Source organism: Piliocolobus tephrosceles, chromosome 1 (assembly GCF_002776525.5).
Source record: "Piliocolobus tephrosceles isolate RC106 chromosome 1, ASM277652v3, whole genome shotgun sequence".
Lineage (NCBI taxonomy): Eukaryota > Metazoa > Chordata > Mammalia > Primates > Cercopithecidae > Piliocolobus > Piliocolobus tephrosceles.
In genome coordinates, this window is record NC_045434.1 from 55411628 (window position 1) to 55430248 (window position 18621).

The following is an 18621-nucleotide window of genomic DNA, read 5'->3' on the forward strand; positions in this document are numbered from 1 at the left end:
TGCACCTAATACTGGAGCACACAGATATATAAAGCAAATATTATTAGAGCTAAAGAGAGAGATAGACTCCAATACAATAGTAGTTGGAGACTTCAACACCCTACTTTCAGCATTAGTCAGATCACCTAGGAAGAAAATCAACAAAGAAACATTGGTCTTCATTTGCATTTTAGATCAAATCAACCTAATAGACATTTATAGAACACTTCAACCAATGTCTGAAGGATACACATTCTTCAGATCCATGGATCATACTCAGGGACATACCTTGTGATATGCTATGAAACAAGTCTTATAAAATTTTAAAAAATGAATTATATAAACTTTTCTTTGACTACAATCGAACTAGAAATCAATAACAAGAATTTTGGAAACTAAAGAAACTTGTGGAGAGTGAACAGTGTATTCCTCAATGACCACTGATTCAATGAGGAAATCACGAAGGAAATCTTAAAATTTCTCAAAACAAAAGAAAATGGGAACACAACAAACCAAATCCTATGTGATACAGTGAAAGCAGCACTAAGAGAAAAGTTTGTAAGAGTAAGCACCTGCATTAAAAAAGAAAAATTTCAAATAAACAACATGAGACATTTCGAAGAACTAGAAAAGCAAGCGCAAACCAAACGGTAAATTGGAAGAAAAAAATAATAAAGATCAAAGTAGAAATAAGTGAAATTGAAATAAAAAAATACAAAGCATCAATGAAATAAAATGTTGTCTTTTAAAAAGAGATAAAATTGACAGGCCGGATGCAGTGGTTCATGCCTGAAATCCCAGTACTTTAAGAGGCCAAGGTGGCTGTATCACTTGAGATCAGGAGTTTGAGACCAGACTGGCCAATATGGTGAAACCCCATCTCTACTAAAAATTAAAAAAAAAAAAAAGAAAAAAAGTTAGCCAGATGTGGTGGCACGCACCTGTAATCCCAGCTACTTGGGAGGCTGAGGCAGAATACTTGAATCTGGGAAGCCAAAGTTGCAGTGAGTGAAGATTGCGTCATTGCGCTCCAGCCTGGGCTTTGCACCGAGACTCCATCTCAAAAAAAGAAAAAAAAAAGATAAAATTGATAAACCTTTAGCCAGACTAAGGGAAAAAGAGTGGAGACTCAAATAAATACAGTCACAGATGAAAAAAGAGACATTTCCACTGATACTGTAGAAATTTTAGTGATTATTAGATGCTACTATGAGCAGTTATATGCTAATAAATTGGAAAACTTAGAAGAAATGGATAAATTCCTGGATACATGCAACCTGTCAAGATTGTAAAACATCTCTTAATAGAGCTGTTTAAAAAAACTACAAGTCTTTATGTAGGGGGTTAAGATTTTCTCTTAATTTCATTTATTGTAGGCCTTTTAGTAATCTAAATTTTATTTCTGTATAGTCTAGATATATTTCTACAGGAAAAACAGACTTACTCTATATGTCTCCATAAGTCTTGTTAGATTTCCATGGTATTACTAATTGTTATGTCTATAGAGTGCTGTGAAACAATCCTATCAATAGTTTCTGGCTAAATGCTTGTTTGACTAAGCCACAAAGGCACCGGATCCATAGATATTAGGGTATATTTCTAGGTTGATGCCTATCTGGCTACATTCTGTAGTCTAGATTTACTGGTGTTAATTAACTTAGTTTGTATGTTTCTTTTGTTATCTAAATGTAGATGGTTCTTTATACCTGGTGAGAGAATTATGACTTATGCATCTTGTGGTGGTTACCTTGAAATTAGAACAAACCTGAATGGTAACCTTGGGCTGACTTTCCTCAGTCCTCTCTCTACATTCTGAGTTGACAGTGCTACCATGTGAAGGTCTAAGGAATACAATGTTCATCAAATATAAAGAATTTGCTCACATAAGAATTAGTCCTGCTTGCTGGCCTATCAAGTAGAATTATTTTAAACAGCTGTGAGAATGACCTTTACCATATCATTTTAAACACACATCTAAAAAGCTTCCAGCCACACACCCCCCTTTTATGGTGTATGTTTGTTTTGGTTTTTGTTTTTTTTTTGGCTTGACAGCATGCAAGTTCCTAGAAATTTTAGTTATACTTTCTTTACCTTACTTACCTTACTGGTAGGTTATTGCTTACAGGGTAGTGCATGCAAGTCCTGCATGATATCTTAACTACTAGTTATTGATTAAAAAGGAAAATGCAGTCATGGCTGAGAAGATGTATAAGACACCTGAGGAAATTATGAACTCTTTTGAGCAGTTTATGTTTACACAAGGAGACTTTGTACTGGTACTCCCTTCCACTTATTTATGTTTCATAGTCTGCTTTAAAAAATCATTTCAAAGAATATATTATTTCTTGACTAGAAAAAAGAAAAAGCAACTGGAAGAGAGGTGACTCACATTCAGTTTACCAGCTGGCCAGACCACGGGGTGCCTGAGGATCCTCACTTGCTCCTCAAACTGAGAAGGAGAGTGAATGCCTTCAGCAATTTCTTCAGTGGTCCCATTGTGGTGCACTGCAGGTAGGAAAAACAACAACAACAACAACTGCAACAGAATTCACCTGCCTAGGGCTGTTAGTGACATCTTTTCCTTTGGCAATTGCTATTTTGGGAAACAACCTATGGGAGAAACTTAGATTTTTATATCTGTTTCACACCTGACATCTTTACCATGATCATGCCTTTACCTTTTTTTTGCTTGGTTTGCCAGTGCTGGTGTTGGGCGCACAGGCACCTATATCGGAATTGATGCCATGCTAGAAGGCCTGGAAGCCGAGAACAAAGTAGATGTTTATGGTTACGTTGTCAAGCTAAGGCGACAGAGATGCCTAATGGTTCAAGTAGAGGTATGCTCTAACCTTTAGTGATTATTCTCACTTTGGTTTTTTGGACTTAAATCTTTTCCATGTGATAATAATGATATTTTAAAAAATCGAAATTCTTCGCAACTTCAAAGAGTAGACGATTTCCTGAAAACTAAAACATGTGGTAATCACCAGAAATACTTAGAAGCATTTCTCATTAGTGCCCAAAAGTACTGTGGAAGAAAGATGACCACAAAACATATACTTTTTAAAATAATGAACTGCCACTAACATATATCAGATTGGCAAGAAAACTAAAAACGCTGAAAACAGATTTGGCATCATCTCATAAAATTAAGCTGAAGAGACAGAATAGTATGGTAGTCAACAGCCTAGTTTTAGAAACTACACTTTCAGGTTCCAAATCTTGCTTTTAATTATTAATACAAGGGTGAGTGGTATTATTTATTAAGTATTTTTAGTCTGACTGAGCCTCAGTTAAGTCATCTGTAAAATGGAGGCAATGATAATACCACACAGACTTATAACCCCAAAAGTAATACAAGTAAAGCACTTAAACAAGTCTCTGGCACATGCTATGCATTTGGTGATTGTAAGTGATGGTTATTACTGAAAATGTCTGTATTTGACCCCACAAAAATCACATATGTTCACATACCCAAGAGAAGCATCAACTAGAAACATTTGCAAGAATAGCAAAAAAAAAAAAAGAGAAAACTGAAATATGTACCAATGAAAGAATGGAAACACCATAACTATGTATCAATAGAGGAATAGGAAAACAAAATTTGGACATGTGAACTCTCTGTACAACAAATGCTGTGTTGTGGTAGAAAGCAATAATCTAGGTTTGTGTTTGTCTATTTGGAGAGCTGCTCAGATGAAAACAATGAGTGAGTAAAGTTGGCACACGAAACTTCAAGATATAATTTATGTGATTTTTTTTAAAGCACAAAAATGTACAGTGCTTATGATTATAGATGCACAGATAGCAGAGTAGAAATCTGAAAACAAATTGTTAACCAGATAAAAAGAAATGATTTACAGTAGAAAATAAAGTACAGTGGAAAGATACTGCCAAACTCAGGGAACTAAAGGTGGTAGTTAAAGAGGATGATCAGAAGTATACTATTTCCTTGAAAATACTGGATTCAAACAAACTAAGCAGTTAAGAGTGGTTAAATCTGGGTTTGGCATATTGGATTAAAAAAATAATTTTCATATTAAAAAATAATTTTCTTATTTTGAAAGTTCTAAAAACTATTTAAAAAGGTTTTCTAAGGAATAACAACTTGCTTTTTTATCTCTTGAATATACTGTGAAATTTATTATGGTTTTACATTCAGTAATTTGACTGATTGTCCCAATAATTACTAAATGAAGTCACATACAATGTTCTTTAGTTTTTAGGAACAAAAGTTGTGCAATACAGAGTACATGGATAATCTATTTGTAAAGTAATTTTTCTGAAAAAATAATCTGAAAATAGAATTTGCTCATATTCCAGAAAACTCTGAGAGTGAACTTCCAGAATATTATAGATCTCACATAAATATTATAGATATCAGTTTGCTTTGCTATGTATTGTTCCAATATGAGCAAAATTATGGAGAATGTGTATTTTATTTAAGTATGACTTGCAGGACTCTAAATTATTAGTTAATTATCTGTATTTTTTCCTGAAATTGTAGGCCCAGTACATCTTGATCCATCAGGCTTTGGTTGAGTACAATCAGTTTGGAGAAACAGAAGTGAATTTGTCTGAATTACATCCATATCTACATAACATGAAGAAAAGGGATCCACCCAGTGAGCCATCTCCACTGGAGGCTGAATTCCAGGTAATGATAGTGACAACAATAATAATAATTACAGGCAACTTTTACTGAGTGTCATCTACTTTCTAGGTGTTTGCTATGCACTTGACATAGCGCTTGCGTTTGGTCCTCACCAGAACCAGTGGAGCACAGATGAGAAAACTAGGACACAGTGAGTTAAGAGAAATGCCTGAATCCACACAATTATATAGATTTCTTTAGACCCAGAAATCTGACTGTATTGCTAACACTTTCAGTCATTCCTCATTAAGCTGGTATAAAATAAAGTGTCAAAATAACAGTATATAGCCACAAAACTCATCTGCCAAAGGCAATATAGCATATCACCTTTAAAAACCGTATCTGGTTTTCGTTTGTAAAGGAAATCATTAGAAGAGTTTATGACTGCTTAGGAAGTTGAACTGGCTGGAGCTTCCAGACAGACAGTAAAGAATAAGTACATGTGTCCTAACCTATTTATTAGGCAATTATTCTGACAGCTAACCTAGCATGTAGTTCACTGTAATTTCAGAAAGTTGGCATATCTGTCCTCAAATTGCTCCGTTGTCAAAAAAGTGTTTTGTGTTTTTTTTTGTTCCACTTATGATTTCCAGTTTACTGAGTCATTCTGTAATGTACCAAACTGGTAAATTCAGAGTTTCTAAAGACCAGGAGTATGCTTTTAGTCAGATGCAGAACGATTTAATGTTAATGATCAAAGTGGAGTTAAGATGGGGGTGGAGGTAGAGCATGCAGTAATCACGAAGTGACTCAGTACCCCAGAAGACCTGTACTTACAATGGAAGAACTAGCAGGCACAGGGTAGTCTCAAGCAGAGTAGTGTTTTATTGTTGTTTTCTTGCTTTTCTAGCTGAAAAATTAACCATATTCAATATACCTTATACCTGCCCTACTAATCCACATAAACACATACGCTGTTTAGAGACAGTTATACATTTAAGTTAAACATTCTTATGAATGTTTATTTACTATATAAAAGACAGACTTTTTTTTCACTAAACAAATGTGCTTGAGTTTCTGCTGTGTGCCAAGTACAATTCTAGGCACAGGAGTCAAAATGATCTGCAAGTGGTCACGGGAAGACGGATGAGAGGATGTGATCGAGATCACAGATAGAAGCAGTGAAATTATTCCATTTAAGCAGACAGTAAGACAGAAGATGAGGGTAGAGATGCAAGTCGGTTGGTCAATCTGGTATTGGGAAGTTGAGGCAGCGCTTGCCTGATGATCTTTCATTTTTCAAGAAAATATGAGGCTAGATCATCACTTGACAGTTGAGAGATACAGGAGCGAGTAGGGTAAAGAGCTTAATGCTTGAGGAAGGGTATGAACTAGTTATCTCAAAGTAGAAAAGCAATCTCCCTAGCCTGAGGCAGTAAGATTGCCAGAAGTTATCATTTGATCATGTAAATTTATGGTTATGAGTTTAAAGGGAATTACTCAGTTGGTTGTATTGTTTACTATAGCAGCATTCCGCTACTAGAGGCTGTGTGTGCAGATGGTTGAGTTAAACCTATCTAGATTTTGAAAAGTGTCAATTTGAAAGTAGTGAGGCAAACAAGTTGAGGGTGCTTACAAATGAATGATGACTGAGGTGGAAAATAAAAAGCAAATTGGCCTCATGAGGGAGGTGAGAGAAAGTAGTAAGGATAATAAGTTGGACATTTTGATAGAATTACAGATTACTAGGTTGAGCATACTAGAATAAATGACCAGGAATAATAGGGGTAATTCTCAACAACAGGGATAATTGAAGTTGTGGTTTTAGAGGTGATGTAATATTTGGAATGAAACCTACAAAGGTGGAATGATGAAAGTGGATGACTGGGAAGTGGAGGGAAAGTCATGGGAGGTGAAGAAGCTAAGAAATGAAGAGACTAGAGTGTTGGATAGATCATTCTTGTCAATGTTGAATTAACCAAAAATGATGATAGACCTTGGAGAGAAGAGCACATACTTAGCCAAACCTAAAACTAAATGAGGTGGAGTGATTCAGAAATCAATACCTGGCACTTCCCAGTGAAGGGCAGTGGATAGAAGCTAGCATAGTATGATGGCAGGAATATCAAAGTGGTTAGTTTATTTGAAAGAGAATAAGTAGAAATGGTTTGCAAGTAGAATCAGGGAGTAAGGAGAACACGTATCTTTTCTTAAAGCTGTGAGGTAAAAGGAGTATGAGGGGAAAAGTCAACTTTTTCTTAAAAGGGCTGCCGAGTCATTGGTGGTGTCCTTAGCTGACATCCATGTTTCAATTGGTGGAAAGAGAAAAAAAAAAGGTGAAGTGACTGTTGGGAGAAGATGATTAGGATAAATGGGAGTTCACAGATGACAGACTATGAGCATCAGAGGGCAGGGGAGGAAGGCACTGTTGGGTAAGGTGTAAGAGACTGGGTTGTGTCTGAGGATACAAATAACCATTCAGGAATAAAAATCTGGGGAATGTGGATGCACTGGGAAGCTTAGACTTGTGATGGCATGTGAAGCAGGCAGAGATTTAAGAGTGACAGATCCTTTGTGTCTTAGATGAAGGTGAATCATTAATCCACCTATAATCCTGAGTATTGCTACAGGGCACAGGCTGCCTCGCTGAATACACTCACAAGAGCACAAGGTGTTGTAATTTCCAAAACATGTGGTCCTTCATGCAGCTCATGGTGGTGTTTAAGTGGCCTAAAATTCAATGATGATATTTGCTTTCACTCAATTACATAGCTATGAATGAGGTTTGAAACAGAGTGCTATGATTAGTTTGAATGAGGGTACCATGCTGAAAAAATATATATCTATATACACACACAAATATACACGCATGTATGTGTATATAAAATCTTACTGAATTGCACATGAGGAGCTTTCTCAGTTTAAGTTATTTGTAACATTAAATATTATCATTAAATATTGTTCGCTTGACAAATACTTATTTAAGGACTAGTGGAGAGGAAAGACTGCAGGCAGGGAGGTCTTCCAGAATAAATTGGCATTTAAACTGATACCTATAGGGTAAGAAAAGTTATTAGAGCAACCAAAAGGGGAAAGAGTAGTTCAAGCAAGAAAAAAACAAAAACAAACAAACAACAACAACAACAAACATGTTTATCTGCCAAGAGTTAAAGCAAAGCTTGGCCTTTCCAAGAATTGAGGAAGCTGGTTTGATAGAAGTATGGAGGGACCTAGAAGGGTGTAAGGCTGGAGAAATAGTCAGGGGCATAGCACTAAAGACTTCTTACACTATTTTGAGGAGGTTTTTTGTTTTCTTATAGTGATGGAAAATTCATCTTCAGAAGAGCATCTTCTGTTTTGTGTTTTAGAAGGATCAGAGCAAGCGAGATTGAAGACAAAGAGGCCAGTTAAGAAATTGTTGATGTTTTACAAGTGACAAATGAAGGTAGACTAGATTAAGTAGGAGGAAAACTAAAAGGATTTGTGAGCCTCATCTGTATAAATGATAGATCTCTTCTGACTAATTAGTAACTGTGGGTGAGAGGAAATCAATCTAGAAGGTGTAAACAAATTAAGAATCAACTTTCAAAACATGTGCCAAGTCTCCTATGAATGTGGTGTCTCCAAAGTTTATTTCTGATAACTTAAAATAACTTGCCATTGCTTTTGCAATATAGATCAACATCAGTTTACTGCTTTCAACTTATATAAGAACAAACTATATTATTTTTCTGTCAAGCAGCTCTGAAGGAGACATAGTCTGTTACATATTATATATCTTTAGCTCATACTCACCCTGTCAAAAGGACTAAATGCCTGAGCAATTTAAAGAAAAAAATAATCAGAGGCAAACCGAAAAATTACAGCCTATAGGAAGCATATGCAAATTTCACAAAAAATAATGAAATGCTTTTCCTTAGGGAGTATCTTATTATGCAATAAGCCAATATTTACATTTTAAAGGAGTTTTTCATTTTTTTTCTTCAGAGACTTCCTTCATATAGGGGCTGGAGGACACAGCACATTGGAAATCAGGAAGAAAATAAAAATAAAAACAGGAATTCTAATGTCATCCCATGTATGTAGTTTATTTTATTTTTTTCGTATCAGATAAAGTTAAGCTCTTTTGGATTTGTTTAATGTGGGACACACACTCATACAAATGATCTTGAAGCAAGATTTCAACATTTGGTTGTTAATAGGGAAGAAGTTAATAAGTATTGAAATACTAGTTATTGCAAAGACTTATAATCCTGAACATTTACAATGGGCTTTGGAGGGTAGACTGTATTCAGTGTTTTCTTTTTATCAATTATTTCAGAAATGGGTTGTCATAAAAGTGAAATATTTAAAGCTGGGAGAAAAAAGAGCAAGTCTCTTTTACCCATTTTCTTTCATTTTTAGTTTATTTCAGTTATTTACTCCAGGGTAATTGACAAATAGTAAAAATTACATCTATTTGTTCTCTTTATGTTTCCTTTTTATCCCTTATATCTGGGAGGTTGAAAGTAGGGGGTAAATATAAACTCTAAATCATCAAATTTAACAGATCAAAATATGCACAGTTTCAAGACTTGAATTCTACTGAATTCTACTATTTAAGCATATTAACATGATCACATATGGTAATTTTATTCAGCTGCATAAACTAAAATTAGCATGGATAAAATATAACACAAGTTGATAAATTAGACGACCAAATAAATCAGATCAGTGCATGGCTGACCTAGTTAATTTCCACAGGAGTCCTTATGAATGTGGTTTAAAATATGGAATTGATGGTGATATGGTTAATCAAATCATTTGACCAAGTTATTGTAAATTATAGCAATTAAGAAACAGTGAGAAATTATGGATCAAATAATTTTCTGGGCTAAACAATAATTAATCACAGCTACCTACATAAGATTGTTAATTTAATGCTACTGGAATTTAATTGAGGGAAAAAAATCTAAGCTATGTATTTTGTAAGCTTTTATCAAGCAGAATTATAACAGTCTATGGGAAATTAAAGTATATGTATTAAAAATTAAATAATCATATACAATGTTATGATATGTATTTGTTGTTTGACATGGAATTATGTTCCATGTTTTTTCCTGTAATCCTTTTCCTTAGAATTTTGTTGTATAATTTGTTTATCAACAAGTACCAAATTTTATATAGGATCTTATTTCATGCAGATCAATAAGTTTTCATAATGCAATGTGTCCCTCTTTAAATACTTTCAAATTTCCACATGACAATGAAGAAGAAATTTAATTTTTGAAAGGAAGGCTTACTACTGATTTATTTTACATAGATGACTATAACAGAGTGCCACTTAAACATGAGCTGGAAATGAGTAAAGAGAGTGACCATGATTCAGATGAATCCTCTGACGATGACAGTGATTCAGAGGAACCAAGCAAATACATCAATGCATCTTTTATAATGGTAGGTACTTAAATTGCAAAACCCAAGATCCAGCCATTTTAAAGTCATATCTATGTGATTAGGGCCATTCACTAAGCGATTTTATAAAAGAATAATGAGCTTGGTCACAACTACATATAGATTGACATGAGAGTTTCAATTTCAATGCTACATTTTAACTTAATGAAAGATTTAAAAATACTATAACCTAATAACCTGATACAAAATAAGTTAATGCTATTGGTTATATTTTATGACAAATATAGCTATAATCACATTCAGGAATGTGATTATAGCTATAATTATAATCACATCAATTTTAAAAATAGTAAAAGTTGAGCAAATACAAGTATTTGAAAATGTTTATACATGCTCAGATACCCAAATTGTAGGCAAAGCCAAATTTGTATATTTGTATGGTTAGAAACTTTTCATTCAGATTAACTGAATTATTAGGTGAGTCTGTGTCCCATCCCCCACTTTTTTAATTAACTGAGAATTCAAACAATGAAACTTTAGTCATTTATTAAATACTTATTATTTACACACTAAGCTGGATTTACTTATTTTCCAAAGTTTCCTAAAGCACATATTCATAGAATATTAGTTTAATTAAGAAATATAATAAGAATATAAAGACACTAATTAAAATTAGTATAGACATGATGAAGGTAGTTTGAAATGCATTTCCTTTTTACAATCACACTAACCTTTATAGAGAAACAAAAAGATGTGTCTTTTGTGGAAAGGAAAACTTGTGTCCCAAGATATGTTGTAATCTTGATTTTACATTATTAGCTAAGAATTATTATCTGCATAATTATTTTACACATAGCTATTACATTGTTTCTTGGACATAGGAATCTTACTATTTGTATGTGACAGCATTGATATCAAACTAAGTAACTCTATTTCAAAATGGTTATTTGAAGAATCTACTGAGCTCTCTTCTGTAGTAACAAAGTCCCACCCTTTTTCGTCTAAAAAGAGCTACTGGAAACCTGAAGTGATGATTGCTGCTCAGGGACCACTGAAGGAGACCATTGGTGACTTTTGGCAGATGATCTTCCAAAGAAAAGTCAAAGTTATTGTTATGCTGACAGAACTGAAACACGGGGACCAGGTTTGTACTTTTGAGGATTTCTTTTTTTAAACCTCTCTGTCATAAAACGTCATTCTCCAGTCTTGGATTGCTTGCTTGATCACCATACCCACATCTTTCTTAGCCCTCCATCACACAATTCTGTCTGCTCAATCTTACCCCTTTCACCCTGGTGTTGGTCCTCCATCAGCTATGTCTGGATTCTGACAGTCTCTCTTGTTTGCCCCCTCCAGTCTTGCATGCTACTCACAGATTAGCCAGGACGCAGCAATGCCAGTGTCACAGCAAATAACAGCTACATTTCACTCTGTTTCCCTCATTTTCTCAAGATAAAAACCAAGCTCTTTTTGTGATATCCAGCGCCCTCGACAATCACCCCGTCATGTGTCTTTCATCTTCCTCCCATTTTTATGTTTTCCATCCTCTCCACTCTGGACAAGCAGGTTTTGTGCCCAAGCCTGAACACACCATTTGCATTGTCATCACTGAGTCTAACCTTACTGATATTCCATGTAACTAAATGTGTGCTCTCTTCCAATTTTGACCCTATGCTTTTAACAAGACCAAAGTCCTGAAAAATATATCTGTATCCTCCTTTCTTTATTCCCATGTAATATTTATTGCCATAAAAGTCTATAGTTGAAGGTGAATCTAAGATATAATTTGATCTTTTACTTAATGCTTGTGACAGATATTTTATCCTTTTCTTAATATCTTCAGTTATTATTAAAATTTCCCTGGTGGTAGATCTCACTCAGCTTTAGCACCGACCACATTATTTGACATATGTTCAAGCTTATTCAGTGAATAACCTTATAAGTATGCAAAAGATTTAAGATTTATTATGTCCATCTCTCTCCCCCAAATCCCACTCTTTCTCACCCTCACCTGGTCCCCTTCCCTGTACATGGAAAGTTGCTTTTTATGTTTTTTGTTTTAAAGGAACATACATCCAGATTTCTAGCGTGGAATTCCCGTAGTCTTTTCCTTTATATAAATTGTGAAAGCTGGGAAACAGGATGGAAGTACAGGCAGGACTGCCTGTATTTGTCAGAAATTGAGGGGTTGTAGTTGGTAGACAACAGTTGGTAGCGAGAAGAAACACTTTTGTGATTCATCTACTCTTCAATCTGGCCCTTTCCTTAGATATGCAGACAAAATATATAAAGCTGCTCATGGTGTTGGTCAACAAGATGACAGAGACAAAGCTCCAAAAGATGCAGCCTTCTTCCTCAAGAACCACTGAAGGGACAGTGGGATCTGAGTTATTGAAAGGGTCGTGAATAACATTGACTCATGCCAGCCATAAATATTGAAGAGGTGATGATAAGCATGTGGAAAAGAGGAGCAAACCTCAAAGACCTACACTAAGGAAGACAGCTGTTCCGGGGGTGTCGCAGCCACCTCGATTGTGCTCAGCTTCCCTTTTCTTACACGAGGAAATACCACATATTTATTAAACGAGTCCCCAATGCTTAAACTAGATTCTGGATTTTTATAAGCAGGTTTCAATTTTAGCAAACAATAATTTTCATTTAATAGAAAAGAGGCGCAGACAGAGAAAGAGAGAGAAAGGGAGAAAGAAGGAAACTGATCCTTTGCATACTTTAAATAGCAAACAGAAACTGTTGAATTGTCTTCTTTTATCCAGGAAATCTGTGCTCAGTACTGGGGAGAAGGAAAGCAAACATATGGAGATATTGAAGTTGACATGAAAGACACAAACAAATCTTCAACTTACACCCTTCGTGTCTTTGAACTGAGACATTCCAAGGTATGGAAACAATTTTGGGAGTATGTTTCTTTCGCATAATGGATCATAATGGATCTGGTCGCAAAATGAATGTAAATTCCTCTATGCAGACAAGGCCATCATATACATAATGGTTCAGAATAACATTTTAAAATTATTTAAATAAAAGTAATTATGAAGAAAATATGACTATCAAATTAGAAAATAAGCTGACCTTCACTCCAGTTAATGCTCTCTTCAATTCTGATTTTAGAGGAAAGACTCTCGAACTGTGTACCAGTACCAATATACAAACTGGAGTGTGGAGCAGCTTCCTGCAGAACCCAAGGAATTAGTCTCTATGATTCAGGTCCTCAAAGAAAAACTTCCCCAGAAGAATTCCTCCGAAGGGAACAAGCATCACAAGAGTACACCTCTCCTCATTCACTGCAGGTGGGTGGGATTTGGTAGAATGTGCTCTAAAAATCATAAAGCTTGCCTTCTCGGTTCACATGTTGTCTTATCTATTTATCCTTATATATGAAACATATAACTACAGTAAAAACTTCTTATGGAGTCAGTCACTCTCTTGGTTGTTTCCACAACGTAACTATTATAGAAATATAATAGAAGTGGTTATATTATAGTGCAGTAATTTTAAGTTGTGTTTGTTAATACTTGGAGTCATGTCATCTTTGATTCCTTAATGTCATCTGTGTGAATGAATTAATGAATGGAAAGGTGTGTGGACAGATAAGTAGATAGGTATCACATTACACATATATTCATATACATTGATCTACTCTATTAGCTGTCACAAAAACACCTAATATGTTTAATGACCATGAAGTTTATTAAACATATTTTAAGTTAAATATTAACTGAAATCCCAAAGCTTAGCAATTTTGATTTGAAACTCATTATTTAATTTTCTAAACTGAACCAAAGGGCAAAGATTGTGATAATATCAATAATACTACTAGATTTTATTAGTTCCTTCATCTGTGATAGATGCTTACATATTCATCTTAAATAAGCAATATAATTGAAAGAAAGATATATAATGTAAAAGTTTACACGAAAAAGAATATTGAAGTAAATGAGAAATGAAAAACAGTAAAGTAAAATGAGAAATGTTAATCTAGTGAAAAGCTTTTAGAATTTCTGAAAAAGTCTAATTGTTATTATTGGAATCGCATATACTAGAATCAAACCTTTAGAAATATACAAATATTCAGCATTTATGCGGAAAGAAAGCTGAGGAAGGGAAGTTTACACTGTAAAACTATATATGTTTCTTAGAATATGATTTATGTACAATAACTAAAGCACCCTGCTGGTAACATATTATTTAAACTGAATCTTCATGATAATGCTTTATACTTCTCATTGTTTGGTAAACTATTTAATTACCCTCTTTTTAATGAATAATTCTACTGGGTATTACTTTTCTACTGATGCAGAAGTGAAAACATTTGTGAACGTGGTAGAGAGGCAGAAGAGTGAAGAAGAAGCATGTGTTCTAGTAATTTACAGAATATTAGGTCTAATATTTCTGGTTACATCAGCTTCAAGCTATACCTTTCTCTTCTCAAAATCTTGGTTTCCTTATCTATCATACTGGCATTCTGATATTCGTTTCAACAACTTCAGATGTAAATAAAAATGCATTAAAATCCATAAAATACCAAATAAAAGACAATATATTTTTAAAGCCTAAGACAAGTAAGTTTTCAATTCCAGGATTATCATACTCTTAAATTGAAAAAGTTTGCCTAAAAATGCATTTAGCATAAATAATTTGGTTCTTGAAAGAGGTTGGAATAAGATAATTATGATAAACATGAAGTAAAAATATATTCTCTCTCTTCCTGTTTTTATTCTAATATCACCCTTTTTGGTAACAAGTAGGATTATTTTCTATCTTTTCTTTCTTTTATAGGGATGGATCTCAGCAAACGGGAATATTTTGTGCTTTGTTAAATCTCTTGGAAAGTGCGGAAACAGAAGAGGTAGTGGATGTTTTTCAAGTGGTGAAAGCTCTACGCAAAGCTAGGCCAGGCATGGTTTCCACATTTGTAAGTATACTTCACTGTTGCTTTTAACGTGCTTGGAAAGTTTTTTTTTTCTTTTTTGATGGTTTCCTTTTTTTTCCTCCTCTCCTTTCCTCTCTTTTGTTCTTTTGTCCCTTTCCTTTTCTGTCCTTTCCTATATTTTCTTTCCTATTCTTTTATCTTTTCTAGTTTTACATGATAATTCACATTAAATTATCAGTCTAAATAAGAGCCTAAAGTTCCTAGCCCTTTGTTGTGACAGTTCATGAAGAGTCTTTCCCTAAATGCTCATGAATTTCTTAATTTTCTTGCCTTCACTCCTGTATCTATTTGTGTTGTGTAATAAACCACCCCCAAATTTGGGGGCCTAAACAAGTAACATTTATTATGGTTCAGTAGTCTTATGATATGCGGGAATGTTCTGCTGATGCCCTCAAGCTCAGCCAATAGAGACCAGGCTGACTCATGTGTCTGCCTTCAGCTGATGTGTGCCCTACAGTTTGGCTGGTCTGAAGTGACCTACACTGCCAGTAGGCTGGCATGTGGCTGCCATTTAGCTATGGCAACAACAGCGAGTGGGCCACATGTCCCTCCTCATCCAGAAGACTAGCCCAGGCTTATTCACATTAAAGCAGCAAGTTCCACAAGGGAAAGAAGACTTGTGTGAGACCACTTGAGGCCCAGGCTTGAAAGTGACACAGATGTCTTCTTCTGTATATTATTAGATAAGTCATAAAGCCTGCCCAGATTCAAGGGGTAGGGAAACAGACCCCACTTCTTGAGAGGGCCTGCAAATTCACATTGCAAAGAAATGTGGATACAGGGAGGAAAGTAAGTTTTATTTTCTTGTAATCAATCTATCGTGTATACCCTCTAGGTGGTAGTAACTGTAGATGGTCATCTGGGAATTAATCCTTATTCACAATGTAAACTTAATTGCTCACTAAACTATATAAAGCTTTTAATCATGTATGATATTGAGATTTCAAATCTTGACACTTAAAAATGTATCAAATGCTTGCTATATGCTCTTGCTATAAAGAGTCTAATTGATGAGTTTGAGGGAAAGTCAGATATATACTAATCAATGTAGTACGTAAAATGACAGAGAAATTATAAGAAGAACACAAATGAGGGCATTTAACTTAAACTTTAGGAACCAAGGAGTGCTTCTTGAAGCAGGTGATTCCTGCTCTGATTCTTAAATAACGTGTAGGCGTTAGACAGGAAGATGGGTACAAAACATGGCGTCATGAGCAAGGGCATGGAAATGGTCCATGATAGGAGTGAACACCGGTTTGGGGTTGCTCCAAGGTAAAGTTCAAAAAGTACCTTGCAGTCAGCCCTTTAGGACCATAAAGAAACTAAATTATTTAGATATCTTTATGAGAACATATCAAAGTACTTTTCTGTCATCCAATACTTCCACAAATAAATCATTAGTTCTTGCGAATCTTCATCTGGCATAAAAATAATGACATCAACTTTCTTCGTGTAATTTCCTGCTTAATTCCTTTACTAGGAGCAATACCAATTCCTATATGACATCATTGCCAGCACCTACCCTGCTCAGAATGGACAAGTAAAGAAAAACAACCATCAAGAAGATAAAATTGAATTTGATAATGAAGTGGACAAAGTAAAACAGGATGCTAATTGTGTTAATCCACTTGGTGCCACAGAAAAGCTCCCTGAAGCAAAGGAACAGGCTGCAGGTTCTGAACCCACAAGTGGCACTGAGGGGCCAGAACATTCTGTCAACGGTCCTGCAAGTCCAGCTTTAAATCAAGGTTCATAGGAAAAGACATAAATGGGGAAACTCCAAACCTCCTGTTAGCTGTTATTTCTATTTTTCTAGAAGTAGGAAGTGAAAATAGTATACAGTGGATTAATTAAATGCATAGAACCAATATTTGTGGAAGGGTTCTATTTTACTACTGTGGAAAAATATTTAAGATAGTTTTGCCAGAACAGTTTGTACAGACGTATGCTTATTTTAAAATTTTATTTCTTATTCAGTAAGAAACAATTTCTTTGTAATCTTTACGTGTGTATGTGTGTGTATGTGTGTGTTTGTGTGAGAGACAGAGAAAGAGAATTATTTCAAGTGAATCTAAAAGCTTTTGCTTTGCCTTTTTGTTTTTATCAAGAAAAAATACATTTTATATTAGAAGTGTTTACTTAGCTTGAAGGATCTGTTTTTAAAATCATAAACTGTGTGCAGACTCTATAAAATCATGTACATTTCTAAAATGACCTCAAGATGTCCTCCTTGTTCTACTCATATATATCTTATATAGTTTATGATTTTACTTCTAGAGGTAGTACATAAAAGTGGTATGTGTGTGTATAAATACTACAAAAGAGTTAACTAAATTAATATTTGGAAATCTTATATTTCATATATTATCATTTAATCCAATATCTTTTTAAGCTTATTTAATTAAAAAATTTCCAGTGAGCTTATCTGGCTGTCTTCACATGGGGTTTACAATTTTGTATCATCTATTATTCTCTGTACAATATTTAAAATGTATTGCTTGATACTTTTGACCACAAATTATGTTTTGTACAATTGAACTTAAATAAACATCATTAAAATAAACCAATGCAATATGTATTAATATTCATCGTATAAAAATTAAAAAATGCAAATATATTTGTTAAATGTTTACATATGAAATTTAATATAGCTATTTTATGGAATTTTTCACTGATATGAAAAATATAATATTACATATGCATAGTTCCCATGTTAAATACCATTCATAACTTTCATTAAAGCATTTACTTTGAACTTCTCCAATGCTTAGATTCTTTTTACCGGGAATGGATATCACTAATCATAATAAAATTCAACAATTATTTTTTTCTTGTTTATAATATATTGTGTTATATGTTCAAATTTGAAATGTGTATACACCTATTGAAATATGTTTAATGCAGTTATTAACATTTGCAGAACAATTTTACAGGCCCCAGTTATCCAATAGTCTAATAATTGTTTAAGATCTAGAAAAAAATCAAGAATAGTGGTATTTTTCATGAAGCAATAAAAACTCATTTTTGTGAATTTGGTAATAGCTTATTACAAAGGTCAAATACAGCCTTTAAATTGGTTTGGTTTTCTACATCTTTACTCTTTTGTCTGATTTTATATGTCTTAACTATACAGCATCAATTGCTGTCCATTCAACTCACATTTATTTTGTGTCCCTACTTCTAATTATTTCATTATTGTAACACATAAAATTAACAATTAACCCTTATAGTATTATATAGACCCTTGTGCTTATTTAACAGATGGAAAGAAGTAAATTTTACAATGAAGCCACAGTTTCTAATTTATATTAAGATTACTTATTACATCTTTACTTACTAATGAGAAAAGGGGATTAGAGTCACCAATTATAGGCACAAAAAATAAAGTTTGCTTTCACTTATCTCTTCAGTCACTCAAACCATTATGCCTTCTTTTCTTCTATTGAAACTTGATCAGTTGCCATTTTCTAGATAATGTAGTTAAAATTTGCAGTTCAATAGAACATTATGATGTATGCCTACTTTTTCTGTGAATTGCTTCAAAATACAAATAGCAAAAAGTCTAAATAATCTACAAGCAAAGTTTTTCTTCAGAAGTTTCAATTGCAAGTAACATCTTCCAAATGTGGTAGTTGTGTGTTTTAAATGTATTTTCCACCTGACACTATCTTTTCAAAGATAAAACTTACTTAGAAAATAGAGC

General features: G+C 34.0%; 1 protein-coding gene across 5 annotated transcripts in view; it reads left to right on the top strand.

Moving 5' to 3' along the window:
- Positions 1-17756, top strand: part of PTPRC (protein tyrosine phosphatase receptor type C) — a 120276-nt gene extending 102520 nt beyond the window's left edge. For all 5 annotated transcript variants that reach the window (XM_023224742.1, XM_023224738.2, XM_023224739.1 and 2 more), the window contains 10 exons: positions 2333-2490; positions 2681-2816; positions 4487-4636; positions 8561-8651; positions 9876-10009; positions 10977-11111; positions 12742-12864; positions 13097-13275; positions 14765-14900; positions 16399-17756. In XM_023224742.1, coding sequence (XP_023080510.1) covers positions 2333-2490; positions 2681-2816; positions 4487-4636; positions 8561-8651; positions 9876-10009; positions 10977-11111; positions 12742-12864; positions 13097-13275; positions 14765-14900; positions 16399-16674 — 1518 coding nt within the window. In that variant the 3' untranslated portion in view covers positions 16675-17756. The remainder of the gene's footprint in view (positions 1-2332; positions 2491-2680; positions 2817-4486; positions 4637-8560; positions 8652-9875; positions 10010-10976; positions 11112-12741; positions 12865-13096; positions 13276-14764; positions 14901-16398) is intronic.
- Positions 17757-18621: the final 865 nt, after the last annotated feature.